This window comes from Balaenoptera musculus, chromosome 7 (assembly GCF_009873245.2).
Source record: "Balaenoptera musculus isolate JJ_BM4_2016_0621 chromosome 7, mBalMus1.pri.v3, whole genome shotgun sequence".
Taxonomy (NCBI): Eukaryota; Metazoa; Chordata; class Mammalia; order Artiodactyla; family Balaenopteridae; genus Balaenoptera; species Balaenoptera musculus.
Genome location: NC_045791.1, coordinates 8,970,081 through 8,991,340, shown reverse-complemented (window position 1 = coordinate 8,991,340; position 21,260 = coordinate 8,970,081). Strand labels below are relative to the sequence as shown.

The 21,260-nt window shown below is 41.4% G+C and overlaps 1 protein-coding gene across 1 annotated transcript in view; it reads left to right on the top strand.

Moving 5' to 3' along the window:
- The window catches only part of CNTNAP5 (contactin associated protein family member 5), an 829,028-nt gene that overhangs the window by 386,006 nt on the left and 421,762 nt on the right, over window positions 1-21,260 (top strand). The window contains exon 4 of the mRNA XM_036857137.1: window positions 4,543-4,690. Coding sequence (XP_036713032.1) covers window positions 4,543-4,690 — 148 coding nt within the window. The remainder of the gene's footprint in view (window positions 1-4,542; window positions 4,691-21,260) is intronic.

The window sequence follows — 21,260 nt, the reverse complement described above, 5'->3', positions numbered from 1 at the left end:
CATGGGACCCTGGCAGTGGCGGGCTGCACCGGCTCCCGGGAGGGGCGGTGTGGAGAGTGACCTGTGCTCGCACACAGGCTTCTTGGTGGCGGCAGCAGCGGCCTTAGCGTCTCATGCCCGTCTCTGGTGTCTATGCTGATAGCTGTGGCTCGCGCCCGTCTCTGGAGTTTGTTTAGGTGGTGTTCTGAATCTCCTCTCCTCGTGTACACTGAAACAATGGTCTCTTGCCTCTTAGGCAGCTCCAGACTTTTTCCCAGACTCCCTCCTGGCTAGCTGTGGCGCACTAGCCCCCTTCAGGCTGTGTTCACGCAGCCAACCCCAGTCCTTTATGTGGGATCCGACCTCCGAAGCCCAAGCCTCAGTTCCCAGCCCCCACCCACCCCGGTGGGTGAGCAGACAAGCCTCTCGGGCCGTTGAGTGCTGGTTGGCACCGATCCTCTGTGCAGGAATCTCTCCGCTTTGCCCTCCGCACCCCTGTTGCTGCGCTCTCCTCCATGGCTCCGAAGCTTCCTCCCCTCCGCCACCCCCTGTCTCCTCCAGTGAAGGGGCTTCCTAGTGTGTGGAAACTTTTCCTCCTTCACAGCTCCCTCCCAGAGATGCAGGTACCATCCCTATTCTTTTGTCTCTGTTTTTTCTTTTTTCTTTTGCCCTAGCCAGGTATGTGGAGAGTTTCTTGCCTTTTGGGAAGTCTGAGGTCTTCTGCCAGCATTCAGTAGGTGTTCTGTAGGAGTTGTTCCACATGTAGATGTAGTTTGTATTTGTGGGGAGGAAGGTGATCTCCATGTCTTACTTCTCTGCCACCTTGAAAGTGCCCCTCAGTTTTCTTTAAATGAATTATCAATTGGGAAAGTTTTAAGTTCACTATCTTGAAATTTCTTTTTATTTTTTGCCTCTGTATTTATTCTTTTCTCATTTTCTGTCTCATTTCGTCTTAAATGAGGATTGTTGTTTCTGCTGTTGTCGTTGTTATTGTATTTTAGTGTTCCATACTCTCTTTTATTAGCTTTGTGGCTATACCTCTTTGGTTTATTTTTATGCATCTTTGACATTGAAATTTACTTCAAATTGACGTTATACCGTTTTATATATAACCTTAGGGCCTTACAATTATATATAATTGTAAGGGCCTTATAGTTATATATAATTATATATAATTATAATTGTATAATTCTGTTTAGCCTACATTCCATCCTTTGTGGTTTTATTGACATATGTTTACTTCTACATTTGCTATCAACATCACAGTATACTATTATTTCCCCTTTAAACTATGTATTGATGTTTAAAGTGTTTAAGAAAAGAAAGAAAAATTGTCATATATTTAGCCACCTATTTACAATTTTGCTTACTCTTCATCCCTTCTTGTACACAAATGTTCCATCTGGAACCAGATCCTTTAGACTGTAGACTTATTTAGTAATTCTTTTTTTAAAAATTTATTTATTTTATTTTATTTATTTTTGGCTATGTTGGGTCTTTGTTGCTGCGCGCAGGCTTTCTCTAGTTGCGGCGAGCGGGGGCTACTCTTTGTTGCGGTGCACAGGCTTCTCACTGCAGTGTCTTGTCTTGTTGCAGAGCGTGGGCTCTAGGTGCTCGGGCTCAGTAGTTGTGGCTCGCAGGCTCTAGAGCACAGGCTCAGTAGTTGTGGCATACAGGCTTAGCTGCTCTGCGGCATGTGGGATCTTCCTGGACCAGGGCTCGAACTCGTGTCTCCTGCACTGGCAGGCAGATTCTTAACCACTGCACCACCAAAGAAGTCCTATTTAGCAATTCTTAACAGTGGAGGTCTGTAGGTAATAAATTATCACAGCTTTTGTTTCAGTGAAACAGTGCTTATTTTTCCTTCAAATTTGAAAGCCATTTTTGCTGGATGTAGAGTGCTAGGTTGAGAGTTTCCTACTTTTAGCATTTGTTGGTCTCCATTGTCCCCGTGAGAAGTCATCTGTCATTCACACTGTTGTTCAGTTATTGTCTTCGGTAGTTGAGCTGGCTTTGAATTGGTGGTAGCTTTAATGCATCTAGCAGGGCCTTGGGATCCAAGCACCTGGAGAGTAAGATCTGTCTTTGCTTTTCATTCTGGCCTACAACTTCTTGCATTGCTAAACAATGATTGTCTTTGACCTTGTGGAAGATGAACTGATGAACCTGGTGAGAGTTTTGTTGCAGCTTCCTTTAGATTCAGTCTGCTTCTAGCTTTATGTGTTTCGGAGGTGATTTTAGGCTGCTACCTCCAGGAGGGCTCTGGGACCATGCATTGCACACTTTGAAATCTCGTAACTTTGAGACCTTGGGTTTGCTTGAATGTGAGCTTATGAGACTACAAAACTGCAAATAACATGGAATAGTAGGACTTTGAGACTGTGAGATGTTGAGATTGCAAGATTGAAAGATAGAGTCAGAAAGAATAAGTCATTTGTCCAGTGTTACAAAGTCACGCCAGGTTGCTGCCCCTTTGGATGAGAATCCAGGATTTCCTCTTCAGAGCACACAGAACCTGAGTTAAGAAATCCTCCAAAGGATTTCCAGCTCCCAAAATAAACCTTTTTATCTAGAATTATGCAACCAGGATTTCAATATCAGTTTAAGATATATTCAGTCTACAAATCACATAGAACCCAAGACAGGTGCCCCCATTACCCTCAGTGTGAATAAAGGCCTGTTTAAAATTCAGTTTCTATAAGTGATGCTGCAAACACAGGGCCTTTACATGCTTGGGGAGTGGGTTGTAGCAAACACAATTAACAGGGAACCCAGAGAACTGAATGGAAGTCTCCCAAGTTAGGCTGTAGAAAAACATGAAATACCTTCAGTGTGTCTAAAAGAGTGAAAAACCACCAGAACTTCTGGCCACCCCCCAAACTCATATTTCAAAGAAGTACATTTTAAAAAGAGCTACACTCTACAGGGAAGAGTCCTTCCTAGATGGGCAAGGGATTGAGGAGGTTTTATATCTGCACATGTTGCTAAAATTGGAACAGGACATGTGGAAGATAAACCTGCTAAATAGAGCCATTCTTTTCTGGATTGAGACAATGGCCAAACCTTTGACAAATCCACAGAGAAGAATGTTGGATTTGAATCTCAAGGAATTCTTCTCCTCCAAGTCATTCTCCTGCACCAGAGTTTTGCTGCAAAGTAGAAAGAGAGCTTCTCCCTTCTTCATAAGCCACCATGTGATATATAACAATGATTATATTAATTGCAGAATATCAGAGTTATTAGTCAGTGGGTGTTTTGTGTCCAGCAGAAATGTCAGATTGTTCAAAGTACCCTAGATTCACAGATGTTATGAGGAGACAATTAAGGTTGAGGTTTGGATCATTGAAATGGATTCCATTCCATACATACATCCTTTACTTGCTGTTCTCTTTGGCCATTTGAGAAACCAATGGATCTTCTTTTTATTGTTTGGTATTGATATGACATTAGCATGCAGGCTTTATCTGTGAATATTTGAGTCAGAAAAGAAGGTAGATGGTAGCTCATTCATAATGAAGCAGGCAAATCAATGTGCTAGCTCACATCCTACCTTAAAGATTAGGTACAGTTGGGCTGATGAGAAAGTTCTGGGGATGGATAGTGGTGATGGTTACACAATAATGTGAATGTACTTTATACCACTGAACTATATACTTTAAAATGGTTAAAATGGTAAATTTTATTTTATGCATATTTTACCTCAATGGGGGAAAAAAAAGATTTGGTATGAGACTTTGGATTCCATCTGCAGAAAAAGTTCTACTCCAGAAATCATTCATCCAAATGAAGGCTAGGAGGCATAATTTTCGTGTGCCAAATATCTCCCATGCTGTGTGTGCCTTTGCTTAAACTTCACAAGGAAATGTGAATATAAATTACATAAAAATCAGAGCCTCCTGTTCTCCCTCATGGAGCAATTAACAACAGAATAGTTGAAAATTGTGTGACTGTAGAAAAACCATAGGCTTTGGAATAGGACAACTTTGGAATTGAATCATAGACTAATTACTAACCAATTAGATGATTTGAAGATTTTTTTTTTCCTCCTCCTGTCTCTATCTCTCGGCTTCAGATTTCTTTTTAATCTGTAAAATAGTAATAATGATAATGGAAAGTGCTTAGCGTAGTGACTGGCTTCAATTAATGGTAACAATTACTTCTGTGAAAGCCTCTCCTTCTAAGAGGAGATTTTTCAGTTATCTTCCACACTGCAGTGATTATGAACATTAGGTGTATCAGAATTTCATTGTGTTATTTACTTAGTATAGCTTTTAGATGTCATGTCTTATGACTTACTAAGATTGACTTATTTATAAAATGTGGAGGAGGGAGTTTCTTAAAGAATAATGTACAGTATCTCTGAAAAAAAAATACTGTATAGGACATAATGCAGAATTTTCACCAAGGTCAGATTTCATTTGAAAGATCTGAGAAGTTGAAGGTCTTCTCTGAAAGTTTATGGAGTGACATAGGCAGATTTCCACATATGGTCCTTGAGCTCACGTGAAGGTGCTGCCTGCCATGGTGTCGCAGACCTCACCTGGCCTCCTTTTCTCCCCACAGACCTTTGCAGGAAACATGAACGCTGACAGCGTGATGCACCACAAGTTACTGTACTCTGTGAGAGCCCGGTTCGTTCGCTTTGTGCCCCTGGAGTGGAATCCAAGTGGAAAGATCGGCATGAGGGTTGAGGTCTATGGATGCTCCTATAGTAAGTACCCACATGGATTATCAACACGTGTGTGTTGGCGAGTGGCACGACCCAAGCTGTATCAAGGTTACTGACATTGAGAATGCAATCTCAATCGTTGTAAAGTTATTTCTACACTTTAATGACTTATGCGTATTGGAAACTGTGAAATTCAACCCAGAGGTAGAAAAACTCTTTTTTTTAATCTGTACAAGATTTATTTCATTAACCACAATGTTTAAGAGTGATGGTGTACACCCTAATACAGAAGGAGTGATTCAAAATCCATCGAGTTAAAGGTCAGAGACAAAGTCAGTGGCTTTGAATTCCCAGTCAGTAAGAGTTAGAAAGCCGTTTCACTTGCCTTGGAATGGTGACACATAACATCAGTAGATCGTTGCTTTGAGAGATGGTACTTATTTTAAAGGTTGGCCTTAAGCTTCGGTAACAGTGTCGTCTCATATCCTTTGTAGTCACAGCTGCACCCTAACCCAACTGCTTTGTTTTCTGTGGGGCAGAGAGCAAAATCTACTAGTTCTTAGGTTATTTAAGGATGGAATAACTTGGTGGTGAGAAGATGCTATGGGTTTATCAAAAAAAATGTTCAAAATGAAGAGCTCTTGGAGTTTGAGATACCATTTGCCTTTGCAATACTAAAATAATTTAAGTTTAGTTCTTTCCTAGAAGTGGGGTGAAGTATTATGAAACTCTCCCCTTCCTTGTTCTAGAAGGGAAAGAGAAGAAACATTTCAACCCAGGGTAACACATGAAATGCTTCTCTCTTAGAATTATGCAGGCCCTCCATCCCTCTGTGAGTTGTTCTGGCTGAATTTAAAAGTAGAGCTCCATCCTGCAGATAAGGAAGCTTGTAGACACCGGTAGAACTGGCAATCACTCTAGAATAAAATTATGCAGGGAAGGTTCCCATCCCTATAACTCTTCTCTGCAGGTTTTATATTGAAATCGAAAATTGCATCACAATAAATTGTTTTTCTGTCTTAGCAGGGACGTCTCCTGCTTATAATGCTAAAACCCAATGACCCCTCATGAATGAACAAATTTGATTACTACCACTTTAAATATAAATTAGTCCAAGAGATCCTTGTTTATGGTTACAGGAGTGCCTAATGTGTTATATACTTGTACTGTTTTCCATAGTGTGATCTACTGAAGGCTCACATCAGGGTCAACTGAGTGCTCCTTAAAAATACACTTCCTGAGTCCTGTCCCATACATACTGGATTGTGATTTCTGGGGAGAGGGACCCAGAAAGCTGAGTGTTAGCAAGCGCCTCAGGGAAACTATGGACATAGAGTCTCTACTAAAAATAAAGTCCTGCACAGAGGGGAATGACCTGTGAAAAGGTTGTCTTTATCTTGAACAAGTACTTTCAGAAAGAATGTGTTTTAGAGCAGATGCTCCAACCAACCACTAGACCAAGGAGAGACTGCCTTGTACTCTAGCCCTTCCATCCAAAAGCATAGCCATCTACAAGGCAAGGGCGTGCGTGCTTCCTAACCCAGGATCTGTGGGGCAGCCAGATTCCCATGCTACCTCTTCTCTTGATAACAGTTGTCACTACTAATGTTACCGAATGCAAGTTCCTGTGCCCAACGCACAGTGCGGCCAAACAGAAACATTGGAGTTTGGAGCAGAGAAAAGTTTATTGCAGGGCCGAGCAAGGAGAACAGGTAGCTTGTGCCCAAAAAACCCCCCAAACTCCTCAAAGGGTTTCAGTAAAGCATTTTTAAAGGCAAGGTGAGGGAGGGGCGTGGTTGGTTGTTGCAGATTTCTTGGTGTCAGAATCCTTTGTTCTTGCAGCCGTCCACATAGCTCACATCATGTTCTTGTAAACCTCCAACAAGACAAATATTATTCTCTGTTCTGCAACTTTTTATCTTTAAAAGAGTGGAAAAGTGTTATTCCCTTAAAGGTCAGAACATTGAGAATGGGCTGTCCTGAATATTTCAGGCTATAGACAACATTCTTAACTTGAAGCAAAAGCAATAGAATACAAAGATTAAAAGAAACAGATCTAATATGGAGTCAGATTTGTTCTTCCCTATTACACTGGGAGGTTTATTTTTAGGTACAACATGAATCATTCATGCTGAAATAAAAAGTGTATTTATATTATTACTTCAGCCATCTATTTTGGTATGATAATCCTATTTCTCTTTAACACGTCCTCCTACGTTTGTTTTCTCTGTCCTGTCAGTTGTCCTTGTTTTCAGTGCCCATAGCTCTGCATGCTTGCACAGGAAGACTCATAGTGTCAAGTTAAATAATTGACTGTAGGGTAGAGAGAGACCTTTGAGCAACATGTTCAGTTTTTTCTGATGATGGACCCCTTTGAGAATCTGATGACAGCAAGGAACCATCACTTAAGAAAAGTACCTACTGTAATATGCAAGATTTTCTACAAGATTAAAAGGTTCTCAGATCCGCTAAAGCCCAGATCTTGACCAAGCAAAGAGCTCCTGACATTGAGGTAGCTTTGTCCTACATGGAATCCTCTCCAGGAAAGTTCTGCATCTAATAAGTGCATCCTCTAAGGAGATGAATTACCTTCAGGTAAATAGTGTGAGTGATGGGAAGTTAACCCCCTTGGGAAGCTGTTGGACACAGAACACCCTTTTCTGGGATGATCCTCCAGCTGGTACTCTATAATCTTCAATCACTAGTCCTGGGGCTTTGTGCTTTTCCTTTGGAAAAAAGAACACGTCCCTCTCTCTCAGGTTGTATATAAAACCAAAACCTCGGGGCTTCCCTGGTGGCGCAGTGGTTGAGAATCTGCCTGCCAATGCAGGGGACACAGGTTCAAGCCCTGGTCTGGGAAGATCCCACATGCCGTGGAGCAACTGGGCCCGTGAGCCACAACTACTGAGCCTGCGCGCCTGGAGCCTGTGCTCCTCAACAAGAGAAGCCGCGATAGTGAGAGGCCCGCGCACCGCAATGAAGAGTGGCCCCCACTTGCCACAACTAGAGAAAGCCCTTGCACAGAAACAAAGACCCAACACAGCTAAAAATAAAATAAATAATAGAAATAATAAAAATAAAGGAATTCCTTTTAAAAAAAAACAAAAAGCAAAACCTCAGCGTGTCTTCTGGATCAAAAATTCCCTTTCAACATCATCTTATCCCCCTTTTTTACTGGTTCATTCCGATAAACATAAAACTTTGCTGCATAAGCCATAAAACAAAACAACAACTACAAAAGCCCGATGGTTCTCTTTATCTACCTGTCTTTCTCCTCTCCCCTTCTCCTCACAGAATAGCTTGTCCCCAAAAGTTGTCTTTAGTTACTGTTTCCACTTCTCCCCTCCCTTCCCACTGCAACTGTTTCCGATCAGTCTTTAGACATGTGGTGGTCAGTTTCATGTGTTAACTTGGGATGCTCTAGTCCCAGTGATTCAGCCAGACGCCAATCCTGGTGTCGCTGTGATGGAGTTATTTTAACATCTACGTCGTCATTTGACCTTAAGTGGAGGAGATTATGCTTGAAAGTCTGTGGGTCTGATGCAGTCAGTTGAGAGGTTTTAAGATCAGAACTGAATTTGTTCCCTGGAGGCAGAAGAATTCCTGCCTGGGGACTGCAGTTTCACTTCCTGCCAGAGAGCTTCCAGCCCACCCCTCCTGACAGCCTGCCCTTACGGAGGATTTCAGACTTGCCTCGCCAACCCATACAGTCACATAAGCCAGTTCCTTGCAGCGAATCGATCTGTGTACAGAACCTGCTGGTTCTGTGCCTCTGGGGGGGACCCTGACTCATGCAGACTGCTCTACAGAAACTAGCTTAGTCAAGACCACCAGTGACCTCCACGTAGCTAAAATCCAGTGGTCACTTTTCTCATTTCACTCACCTCTCAGTAGGATTTGATTGAATTAGATATTTCCGTTTTTTAAAAACCAGCTTTCTCTTTTATCTTGCTCTGTTCATTCTCAGGACTCTGTCTCAGGACTTCTTCTACTTTCTTTTTTAAAAATTTTATTGAAGTTTAGTTGATTTACAATGTTGTGTTAGTTTCAGGTGTACAGCAAAGTGATTCAGATATATATATATATATATATATATATATGCGTGTGCAAGTGTGTGTGTGTGTATGTTCTTTTTCAGAATCTTTTCCCGTATAGATTATTACTCAAGGTATTGAATATAGTTCCTTGTGCTATCAGTAGGTCCTTGTTGGTTATCTATTTTATATATAGTCGTGTGTATCTGTTAATCCCAAACTCCTAATTTATCCCTCCCCCCTTTTCCCCTTTGGCAACCATAAGTTTTTTTCTATGTCTGTGTGTCTATTTCTGTCTTGTATATAAGTTCATTTGCATCATTTCTTTAAAAATCCCATATATAAGCGATATCACGTGTTATTTGTCTTTCTCTGTCTGGCTTCCCTCATTTAGTATGATCATCTCTAGGTCCATCCATGTTGCTGCAAATGGCATTATCTCATTCTTTTTATTGGCTGAGTAATATTCCATTGTATATATACACCACATCTTCTTTATCCATTCATCTGTTGATGAGCATTTAGGTTGCTTCCATGTCCTGGCTATTGTAAATAGTGCTGCAATGAACCCTGGGGTGCATGCATCGTTTTGAATTATGGTTTTCTCCAAAGACTTCTACTTTCCATCCACCCCCGCCCCCTGCTAGCGCCCAGCTAAACTCACAGGGTTCCATGAATTTAAATGCCATCCGTGTGCTGCTCACCTCCACATCTGTATCTCCTGGCCTGACCTCTGGAATTATATATGCAATAAGTTCGCTGTCTCCACTTGGAAGTCTAATAAGTATCTCAAGTTTATTACAACATAAATAGAACCCTGGATTACCATTCTCTCAACAACTTGCTCTTTCACATCTCCCGTCTCAGTAAATGGCGTGATTCAGCCGTTTGCTAGAATAGAAACCTAGGAAGCAGCCTCGATTTCTCCTTCCCCAGAATCTCTACTCCTCGCTATGCACCTATGGTTCATAGCAGCCCTCCCGGTTCCTTCTTTCAAAACACATTCTAAATCCATGCACTGGTCCTGCTTCCCTGAGTAACTGCACCTGTCAGTCCTCACCTAGAGTATTTAAAAAGACTCCATCCTGGTCATGCCAGGATCTCCACAAACCTGTTTTTCATGCCAGCGTAGTCAAAGTGATCTTTATAAATAAGAAAGAAAATCATATCATTCCACTGCCTACTTCATTTAAAATTGAAGCTCTTACTGGCAAGTAAAATCCCTTGAGTGTACCCTGCCTACCTCTTTAACTTCCTCTTACTTTTTTCTGTCCATGCAGGCTTTCTTCCTATTGCTGACATATGCCAGGTTTTTCCTGTTTCCTAGGCACAGAAGAGTTTTTCCCAGGATTTACATGGTCATCTCCTTCAGTCGGTGTGATTCTCAATTCTAATATCACCTCTTAGAGAAATCTGCTTGGATCAGCCTTCAAAGTCACCGGCACTGATTCCTGTGCACCAACCATTAACCCACAGTTATATGACTCACTTTTATTTTCTTCCTGGTGCCTGCCACAAACCAGAAGCTGGTTTGTTTGTTCTGGCTGACTTGTTGGTTGTTTGTCTCTCTGAGTCCCTGCACTAGAATGTAAGTGCCATGAGGGCAAGCACCTTGCCTATTAAGTGCCAGCGTGCACTAGATGCAAATAGGTATTCAATAAATATATGTGGAATGGATGGATATGTATATCAGTTCAGTCTCACTGTCTCAGCATAGGCCACCATGTTATTATTCTGGAATTACTTGCCATTAATACACCCACTGTAGTTTCTAGGGAACTGATTTTTTTCTTTTGCCTCATAAATCTTTTTTTCAAAATTCCATTTGAGTGTGTTGCTAAAGACTGGTAGAAATCTAATAGTTTGATAATTTCTGAAGACAAAGTTCTACCATTTTGGAAATCATTAATTCAATCATTTATTTATTTAGTTAACAACATTCATTTAGCACTTGAGATATACTACGAATCATACAAAGCTCTGGGGCTTTAAGGAAAATAAGACCTTTTTCCGGACTTCTTTAAGTCCTGTATTTTTCCTTTGGAACATTCTTTATGATTGCATTTCATAAGTTAATTGTGTACTTTTTTTTTGGCATCTGTCTCTTCCTATTTGACTCCCGTGTCTTGGCTATTGTAAATAGTGCTGCAATGAACATTGGTGTACATGCATCTTTTTGAATTAGAGTTTTCTCCAGATATACACCTAGAAGTGGGTTCGCTGGATCCAGCTGCTGCTTTTTTCTGAAATATCCTCATTCCCCTTCACTGGGATGACTCCTGATGGCCATTCACCACCCAGATCAAATGTCACCGGGTCTCTGACTCCCAGGCCCTGTCATGTGACCTCATTTTATGAGCTTCAATTCTAGGTCCTATCTTGTTAAATTAAAATTACCTGGTGCTTCCTTGCCTAATAACTAGTCTCTGTATAGAACATGACAGAATCATGTCCTATCTCTGCTACCTGAGACCTAGATCAATGTGTCTGACAACTGCTGTATGCTCCCCGGATATTTAATGTTTTGGCTCAAGAGCCTAACCATCCTTACTCATTTCCGAAAGTTTTTATTGTAATTAAAAATATATATATATACTCTTTTTTTAAAGAAAATTTATTTTATTTATTTTTGTATACAACAGGTTCTTATTAGTTATCCATTTTATACATATTAGTGTATATATGTCAATCCCAATCTCCCAATTCATCAGTTATATACTCTTTTAAAAAAAAATAATTAATTAATTTAGTCTTGGCTGTGTTGGGTCTTCGTTTCTGTGCGAGGGCTTTCTCTAGTTGTGGTAAGCGGGGGCCACTCTTCATCGCGGTGCGCGGGCCTCTCACTATCGCGGCCTCTCTTGTTGCGGAGCACAGGCTCCAGACGCGCAGGCTCAGTAGTTGTGGCTCATGGGCCTAGTTGCTCCGCGGCATGTGGGATCTTCCCAGACCAGGGCTCGAACCCGTGTCCCCTGCGTTGGCAGGCAGATTCTCAACCACTGCACCACCAGGGAAACCCTATACACTCTTTTTAATGAGTCCTCTTTTCTCTTCTATGTATTTTATAGGTCATGAAAATCTTGAGCTTATGAGAATCTTCCTTATACATGGTTTCTTTATTACCTCACATTTTTTCTCATTGAATAATTGAGAATATCATGGTTGTAATTCCTAAACTGAAGGTGTTTGAAGCCTCCTAAACCCATTCTGGTATATTCCGTTTTAAAATCTCTAGAAGTAAAAGCGTGTCTCCATTTTCCCCAAGTATTTATGTTTTTAAAGTCTTTTCTCTTTGATTGCCTTCATCCCCTTTTATAAATGTCAGGGTGACTGTTCCACTTTACCAAGGTTCCTTTTGCTTCCACATCCCCAGGGCCATCTTTTTGCCATGGTCACAATGATGCTCACAGAAACAAGATTTCTTTTGTGTGTTCAGATATGAACACTTGAACAAATGGTCTGCTCTTAAAAAGATGAACCTTCCTGCAAACACTCCTGACTTCTCTGAGCCTCTGTTTCTCATCTATAAATGAGAGTGGTAATTATTTTAAAGTCAACGATGTCGTTTTTGAGTTTTGATGTATCAAGCCTAGAGCAGAGTATGTAGCAAAGAGTCTGTGACTTAGTAAGTGACGGCTAGTATTAATGTAGGTGTAGATTCATAGAGGACATTCCTGTATTGCCAGTATAAGTGGTCTTTTTGGGAAACATTAATCATATTCTCTACCAGGCAAGGGCCGTCTCGTCTCAGATTCAGATCTCTGTTTGCTGTTGCTTTCACTTCTGTTGTCATAATCTTTGGGATCTCAATTTCCTGCCATTTTCAGATTCTCTGTCTCTGCTCAAGAGTAGGATTTGATGTGACCTGCCTCTGCATTCTACAAAGACTCAAACACAGGAGGTCTTCCCCTATTATGATTACTACTAATTCCATGGAGTAAATATCAATCATTCCGTGGTAAACCAAGAAGATAATTGTCGCATCTTTATAGATAGTTATTTTGAACAAGTTATGCCCTCTTGCTGTCTGTCAAGTTCATTCTGGCTATGCCACGTCTCCCATGTATGGATGGATACCTGACAGCCTAGCTTGCTACGTTATATTCTCCTAAGAATTAGCGAATACTCCCTACATTACCATTTTTCCACCTGTGTCACCTCTATTGTCAGCGAGGGCATCTGGTTTTTAAGTTTTCCATGAGTGTTTTCTCTCTCTGATCAGTTTTCAGATTGATTAGTCTTTGGTCAAACACATTCATGCCGGTGAACCAAGCAAGTAAAGGACATAGGTCCTGCTACATTGTTGAGTTGGTGATATAAAGATGCACACATGAAATGAAGATGTCAATATAGAATTGTCTTAAATAAATCATCTTTGATAGAGACTGTGATAGAAGAAGAGATGGGAAAATGAGGAGAGTCATTCTTAGTTGTAATTCATGGCTACTCTTCCTGGGAGAGAGAGCCAGTATCTTCCCCATTGGTGTCAGTTATTCATCATTAAATTAGCAGTTGCCATTAGAAATGCCACCAGCATCACCATCAACACCGCGTCCCCCACTGTCAGTTACGACGCACAGTGCGGTGCAACACACACGCCAAAGCTCACAACAATCTTTTAAGATAAGAATTACTACTCCTAGGTATATAGAAAAGAAAACTGAACTTTATAAAGGTGAAGTGACTTTAGATAGGCAGTTTGCATCCTGAGCCAAATATTTCTTCTGAGCTCTAAAAATATGTATTCATTTGCCTGATGGATGTCTCAATTTGCTCATGTCATAAACAGCTCAAATTGAACACATCCCAAAGGGAACTCTTAATCAACTCCGACTACACTCAGCATCTTCTTGTGGTCTTTCTCATCTCAATAAATACACCAGTTGCCCAAACCGGACCTGAGAATCTTTCTTGAAATCTTTCCTTTCCCTTACTTCCCGCAGTAAATTCAACAGCAAGTTCTATCAGTATTACATCCCAAAATCATCCCAAATACTTCCATTGCTTTTCGTCATCACAGTCACTAGCTTAGTTCATTTACATCATCTATCGTCTGAATTTTAAGCTTAGCAACCTACTTTCACTCCTCTTTTCTTTTAGTCCATTATCTCCGCGACAGCCTGCAGGATCATCACGAAATACAGAGCTGAACCACTTCCTGCTCGAAACCTTTTGATGCCTTCTGCCTGCACTTAGGAACAAAGTCCTGTGAAGAAAGAACAGGACTGGAGGACCTGGCCTCTGCCCACTTCACTGGCCTTACTGTCCAGCAATATCCTTTCTTCTCTGGGCTCAGACACTACTGGCCTCTGTCCTGCCCTCTGCGATGCCATGTTCTCACCTATCTCAGGACCTTCTAGCTGGAACGCTCCTCCCTCCCTCCGACTTCTTCAGCTCATCTCTTAATAAGCCTCAGCTTTAGTATCATCTTCTCAGACACATGCCCATTGAGTCCCAACTTAAATAAGGTTACTCTTATTTTTCTATCTTAAGACATACCATTCTTTTCTTTCAAAGCATCTGTTTGAGCTGTTCTAACAGAACACCATAGAGTGAGTGGCTTATAAACAAGATAAATCCATTTCTCACAGTTCTGGAGGTTGGAAAATCCAAGATCAAGGCACAGCAATTGATGTGTCTGGTGAGGGCTCACTTCTTGGTTCATAGATGTTCATTTCTCACTAAGTCCTAACCTGGTAGAAGGGGCAAGGGAGCTCTCCGGGGCCTCTTTGATAAGGCCACTAACTCATTCATGAGGGTCCCACCCTCATGACCTAGCACCTCCCAAAGATCCCTCCTGCAAATACCATCTCATTGGGGATTAGGTTTCAACATGTTATTTATGAATTTTGGGTGAATACAAACATTCAGTGTATAGCAATCACTATCTATCTATCTGTCTATCATCTATCTATAAAATATCTATCTCTGTCTCTATGTAGAAAGAGAGAAGGAGAAAGACATTAGATAGACAGATAAATAGATATCTAATAGCTGTTTACATGTGCATTTCATTGTGAATTACCTGTCTCACCTACCGGTTTATGAGCTCCACAAGGTTAAGGACCATACCTACTTAGATACCCAGTTCTCAGCACAGAACAAGGCCCGTTTCAATTAAATCAATTGAAATGTTGAATGAACAACTTCCCCAAAGTGACAGTCTGTACTGTTACTATCTCCTTGGGCTTTCCACTATATGTCTGGAAGTATTTAGTCATATGACATGGGGAACTTTTATTAGAGGGAAAGCATCATATTCAATTTTCTAATACCCATAATATTTTTTATTCACAAGACCAAAGTGAGCAACCTACAGTTCCTGAGCATATGTAGTTAAGATGTCAAGGGACAAAGTTTAGCTGTTGCCCAGTCCAGGAGTTCCTGGGCTAATACTCTTTGATTTTTCACTTGTGTTCTGAAGCCTAACTGTACATAAGAATCACCTGGGGACATATATTTGTAAATACATACTCTGACCGTACTCCATCTAAATCATAATCACTGTAAGGGCCCCAGCATAAGCATTTTTTTTTTCTGTTCCTACGTAAGTGTTATATGGAGCCAAAATTTAAAACTCTTGTTGCAAAATCCTCTTCGAACTCTGAGAGTCAGTTCATCTTAGGCAACACTGTCATTTTCATGTCTGTGATTGCTAATCTTAAGGATTTTCAGTGTCACATAAACACGTTTAAAGGCAGTATGCTATGGTAATATTAAACAGATGGGTTCTACACTCAAACCACCAGAGATATAAACTTAGCTTTATCACCCACTGATTGTATAATCTCAGACAATCTTGGGTCCTCTGTGGACACAGTTTCTTTTTTGATGAAGGGAATGGTAATAATAGTGATCATTTCATATATACAAATTACTTAAAATAGTGCTTGGCATGTGAGAAGCATTCACAGAGTGTTAGCTGTGTTCATCATTACCTTCATCTGATAATTAAGCTGGTTACCAAACTTCTCCCTCTTTTACCTTTCCCTCCTATTCAGGACCACACAGCCACCTGTACCTCGAAGGAAGGGGGTAAACATTTTTACATACCAGGTTTCTAAAGATTCCAACACCTTCATCAGGCCATCTGGAGACTTCAGGCTATGTGGACTTCTGTCCGGGGTCTTCTTTTGAATTTCTTTTAAACAAGGAACACTAATCGATTTTAAAAGCATTACATAAATTCTGATAAGGTATAATGATCTGTCAGGCTTCCCTCATTAAAAATTACAGCCATCATTTTCTATCTCCAGTTACCTTCTTTCCACACAAAACAGACTGGCTCCTATTTCGTTAATTATTGCCAAGTTGTGTCATCCAAAATTCATCAGGCTCAGAGTTGAAGTCATATTCTCTTTGCCCACGTAAATCTCTTTGTCATTCCAGCTTCAGCTGCCCTCTTTATTGTTGGTCTCATCATCTGGGGCCATTTATCACACATGGTAGAGACCACAGAGTCGTATATTTCATCCTTGGCATGCTAAGACCCATGTGGCCATATCACAGGGAACCTCAAGGCTGAGTTTATAGCATGCAAACCCTGGGGAAGAGGAGGTATGGGGTGGCAGCAGTCAGACCTGGGGGCTTGGAGGCCCCTGTGGAAGCCTTGAATCCCACTTTGGAAATCAGAGCATTTTATCATTCATTGCAACTCTTTCATTCTATAGATGAGGAAATGATGACCCAGAAAATTTCATAAAAATAAGTTAATTAAAAAGAATGAGATCTGCCTACTCTTCTTTCTCTTAGTTCATCTAGGAATCACTGAACAATCTCTTCTGTGAAGAGACAAATACACATATATATGTAATAAAAACATGTTAAATAAAAAACACTGCAGTATGCTACCTTAAGTCAACTTTTCTGATCTGTCTTAAACAGCTTCACTGATTGATTCAGAGTCTTAAAATCCCTTCCACAGACAATAAACATTACTCAGTAACCCCCCCACCTCTGCTCAGCTTTGAAGACAGAGAAATAAGTAACACAACCTCTGCTCTTTTGGAACTCAAAGATTTTTAGTAACTTCGAAAAGCAGACAAGTAAATGCTTGTAGTGGAGGTTGAAGAAACCAAGTCTTTTGTAAGGCTAGCAAATGAAGGGAAAACCCACAGCTAACAAGTTTCCTGATGAATTAATGTCCTGCTGCCCAGGGTGTGATTTGACCAACTATATCCCTCTGAGTCCCATGACCCATATGCTAACAGTGATCATTTTAAAGGAAAACATAAAAGGAAAAATGACCTAATACTTAGATCAACCACTTAATGCAGCAGTGGGTTCCCACACAAATGCCAAGGGCTTGCCTCCTACAGTTTGTTTTATGTTTACTGACTGTTGAAATTGTCACTGGAGTGATTTACTGTGATTCTCCCACTGGCCTCCTGGCACTAAGTTCTGTAGATTTTGCCCAGATAGAATCATTAACAAAGAGCATTCAATTTCCCCTAAATGTAAAAACATGATAAATCTTTTATTTTAGACAAAATAACAAAGAGTTGGGGGCAGAGGGGCGATGGTAGCTCTCCTCCCATTTTGACACTTAGTTAAATGTCTCATTATGGGAACACTTTCAGGGAGCGATTGTGTTGTTACTGAACCCAGGTTAGTGTGCTCAATGCACAGTGGGTCCAAATAATACTGAAACGTCAGAGTTTGGAGCAGAGAAAAGTTTATTGCAGGGCCGTGCAAGGAGAACAAGTGGCTCATGCCCCTCAAAAACCCCAAACCGCCCAAAGGGTTTCAGCAGAGTATCTTTAAAGGCAAGGTGAAGGAGGGGTGTGGTTGGTTGGTGCAAACTTCTTGATGCAGAATCCTTTGTTCTTGCAGCGGTCCACGCAGGTCAGGTCACAATGCTCCTGTAACTTTTATCTCTACATGAATGGAAAAGTTTTACACCCGTAAAGGTCAGAGCCTTGAGAATGGGCTATCCTGTATATTTCAGGCTGTAGACGACATTCTTCACTTGAAGCGAAAGCAATAGAATACAAAGGTTAAAATAAAAGAAATAGACGTAATATGGAGTCAGATTTGTTCTTCCTTATGATAGTGTGTTGTGGCTGAAGATCACTGAGGATCGTGTGAAGCAAAGGAGCAGTTCGTAATTGAATTATGCTCTTTTCACAAGGGTAAGCTGCTCCGCAGCAGTCTTTGCCTTGATCATTCCTTCTGTGAACTTGAACAGGATTTATGAGACATTACCACCCCCCTGCTGAAGCCTTCTGTTAACCTGTCTGCACCTTGGGGTGACCATACGTCCCCGCCTGCTGCATATTATTTCAGTCCATGCTTGTCATCTCAGTTTTGTTATCTGTGCCCCTTTTCACTCTCCCAAGCCCCTTCTTTGGGTAATAAGTTGTAGGTATAATTACGCTTCCCTTTATTGCATACTATACCAGCAGAGAGATTTATTTGCCTTTTCAGTGTTACTGGGTCTGAGTCCCTGAATGGGACAGCCCATGTCACAATGATTTTGCATCTCACAGTTCAGCACAGTGACCAGAAAGAGTATAGAATATACCCAATAACTGCCAATGCACTTGAGAATAAACAAATGGAAAGATTTCTACTGCTTCAGAAGTTGCCTAAAATAAATACATTCATTTGGCTTAGTCTTGTAGTTAGTGAAGAGCTCGGTGGAACTGCACATTTTAGGTGTGCTCAGAGTGTTACTGAGTCCAAGCTCATACTGCTCACTGCACGACAGGCCAGTAGATCGAGAGATGAGGTGTTGGGACAAGGAATAGCAACTTTATTCGGAAAGACAACAGACCAAGAAGATGGTGGACTCGTGTCCCAAAGAACCATCTTGCCCAGGTTTGGATGCTAGTTTCTTTAAGAGGGGGAGGTGAGGAGGTAAAGCAAAAAGGCAGTAAGTTGTTGCACATATTTCCTAGTTCCAGCCAGACTCCAGAGGGACTGGGTTAATTTCTTCCTTCCTGTAGCCATTCACAAGTGGGCCTGGTCAGGATGTTTCCTGTGAGCTTAAATACGTGTATTTTAGCTTCAGCTCAGACACAGGAGGCAGGGTTCCCGGGCATGGGCCATCATGTATACTTTAAGCTATCAGTAACATCTCTTTAGTGATTCATTTGTAGCAAAAGCAATAGAGTACAAAGTTTAAAGTAAAAGAAACAGATCCAATATGGAGTCAGATTTATTCTTCTCTATTACAAGAGGTGTCTACAAGTATAAGATCGCCAAAAAACCTAGACGTTTTAAGAAGGCAAATGTGACTGTCAGAGCAAAAGGTCTATCTGCTAAAGTTAGGATTAGAATTTAGAGTTTAGATTTTGTTTTTTGTACTACGACTGTTCTTTATGTTGTCTTCTTAAGACCTATTCTGTTTTTGCAAACTGCTCTCATGCACAGACACATCAGAAATTCTGTAAGAAAAGCTATTCTTAGGAGTTGTCATAGTTAGTTTGGAAACTTACATTGTTTTCACAGTTCATCTGAGGTTATCATGGGCCTCTGATAAGGCCTGGAAAAGTCACAGAGCTGGTGAAGGATCTCTGTAAATTTGAGTTGACTGTGGAAACCTCTGTGGTCTGTGGATTGCTAATCAAAGCCCTCAAGTGTTCAGTGCAAGTGTATGGTCTGGATAATAATCACTTTTCTTATATAACGTATCATGAGATAAGCTTTGCACTGTAATTGTATAGAAAATCGTGTTTACTGCAAACAGCCCCAGAATGAAAGGCACTGATTTTCTCAAGATGAATCGATGGTTTCTCTTGTCAACTTAGAGCTTCAGCTTTCCTTCCTGTGAGAAAACAGACTTCGTGTCACGAACACACACGAGAGCCTTTTTCAGCTCACTTGGGGATTCAAGCTCGGAGTCTTTTATTCAGTGGAGCCCTTTTTTTTAGCTAGTTTGTTGACAAGCTACCAACATCCATCAAATATGCCAGAATATGCCTCCAGAACTCTGTCTTTCTCAGACGAGAAGCTATGACAGCTGGGTCAGCAATTATGGGCCCAGTGGGAAGTCAGCCAAGTACTGACATTTCTCAGTACTGCTGGGATGGAGGGAATGTGTGCTGGATTTATCTTGATCTAAAGGGAGAGGTTTGTGAGCTGGAGGACCTGCCCTTATCCTGAAGACTCCTTGGGTTTACAATCTACCTAACCTCAATATTCTAGTGCAATCTGCCAATGTATGACCATCTTATCAAACCACAGATTGAGTTCATTATAATGAGATTCTAAAAATCGATTTTGAGAAAAGAGGGAGAAATGGTCCACTCCAGGAAGCGAATATGTAACAGCTGTGTTCTGGCTGGCATTATATGTTTGGGAAAAAAAAAAAAAAAAAAGGAACTCTGATGAGTGGTCACCATGTATTAAGGGCAGGAAAAAGGAAAAAAAGAACACCCAAAAGACCACATTAGGGCTTTGTCACCTTGGCAGGAGACGACAAAATCAGGTAATTCCACTGAGAAGGAGAGGTTTGGGTAGCCAGGATTGGAATGTGCACTGACCAAATAAATAATACGGAAGAACTTTCTAAAATCCAGAGTTATTTTCTCAAAACCCAAACTGGCCATGCACTTTCCCTACTTTAAATACCTTGACAGTTATTTCTCCATTCATCTCAGTGTCCCGTTAAAACTCCTTATTTTGTTGTTAATAGGATCCTCCATTACAAACCCCTGACTCTCTCCCCAGCCTCCTGACTCCCCACTGACCTGGCTTTCTTTTACCAGAGAGGTTCTCAAACCTCACTGAGTATCAGAATCACCTAGAGGGCTTGACCACATGCAGACGGCTGGGTTCCAAGCCCAGAGTTTCTGATTTCTAGGTCTGTGGTGACGTCCTAAATCCTGTACTTCTAACCAGCTCCCTGGGGATAACAAGGGTGCAGAGAGCACACTTCTAGAATCGCTGGTCCAGCAAGTCAGACTCCTTGTGGATCTGAAATCTCATCTTCAGGAACGGGAGGCTGCTTCCCTCTGCTGGCAACGCCCTTTCTGCACACCTTACCTGCCTAACCTCCGCGCATCCCTCAGGACTTAGGCGATGCATTATCTCCTCCTGGAGGGGTTAGGCATCCTCCTTTGGGCTCCTCCAGCAACCAGTACTCATCTCTCCCCAGGGCTGTGTAATCGTGTGGTGCTGTCTCCAGCTTAGCCCTTGAGACCAGGGACCTCCACTGAGTTCACTGCTGTGCACCTGTGCTGACCACCGACCATGCCATGTGGAGGGAGCTCCATAGAGGCTCAGATACGAGAATGTCCAGGTGGAAATCGACCAGGATAGGGGGTTTGAGCTTAGTGGAGGTCATGAGGGCAGGGAGGGCATTGCATGTCTACCCTAAAGAAGTTGAGAGCTACTGCTCTGATTGAACTGGGTCTGTGAGTATAAGAGCAAGTGCAAAGAGCAGGGGCCACAAGGAAATTAATATCAACTTGTAAGGAAAAGAAAGCTTCCATTCAACATTATCTTTCCTTAAATGGGAATTTTCTTCCTTATACACACTCCCCAGGCATGCCTGATTCTCCCTGGACAGAGGCATGCAGAGTCTCCCCGTCCACGAGGTGCTCATCTCGTGTAATCTTCACACCAACCCCCCATTT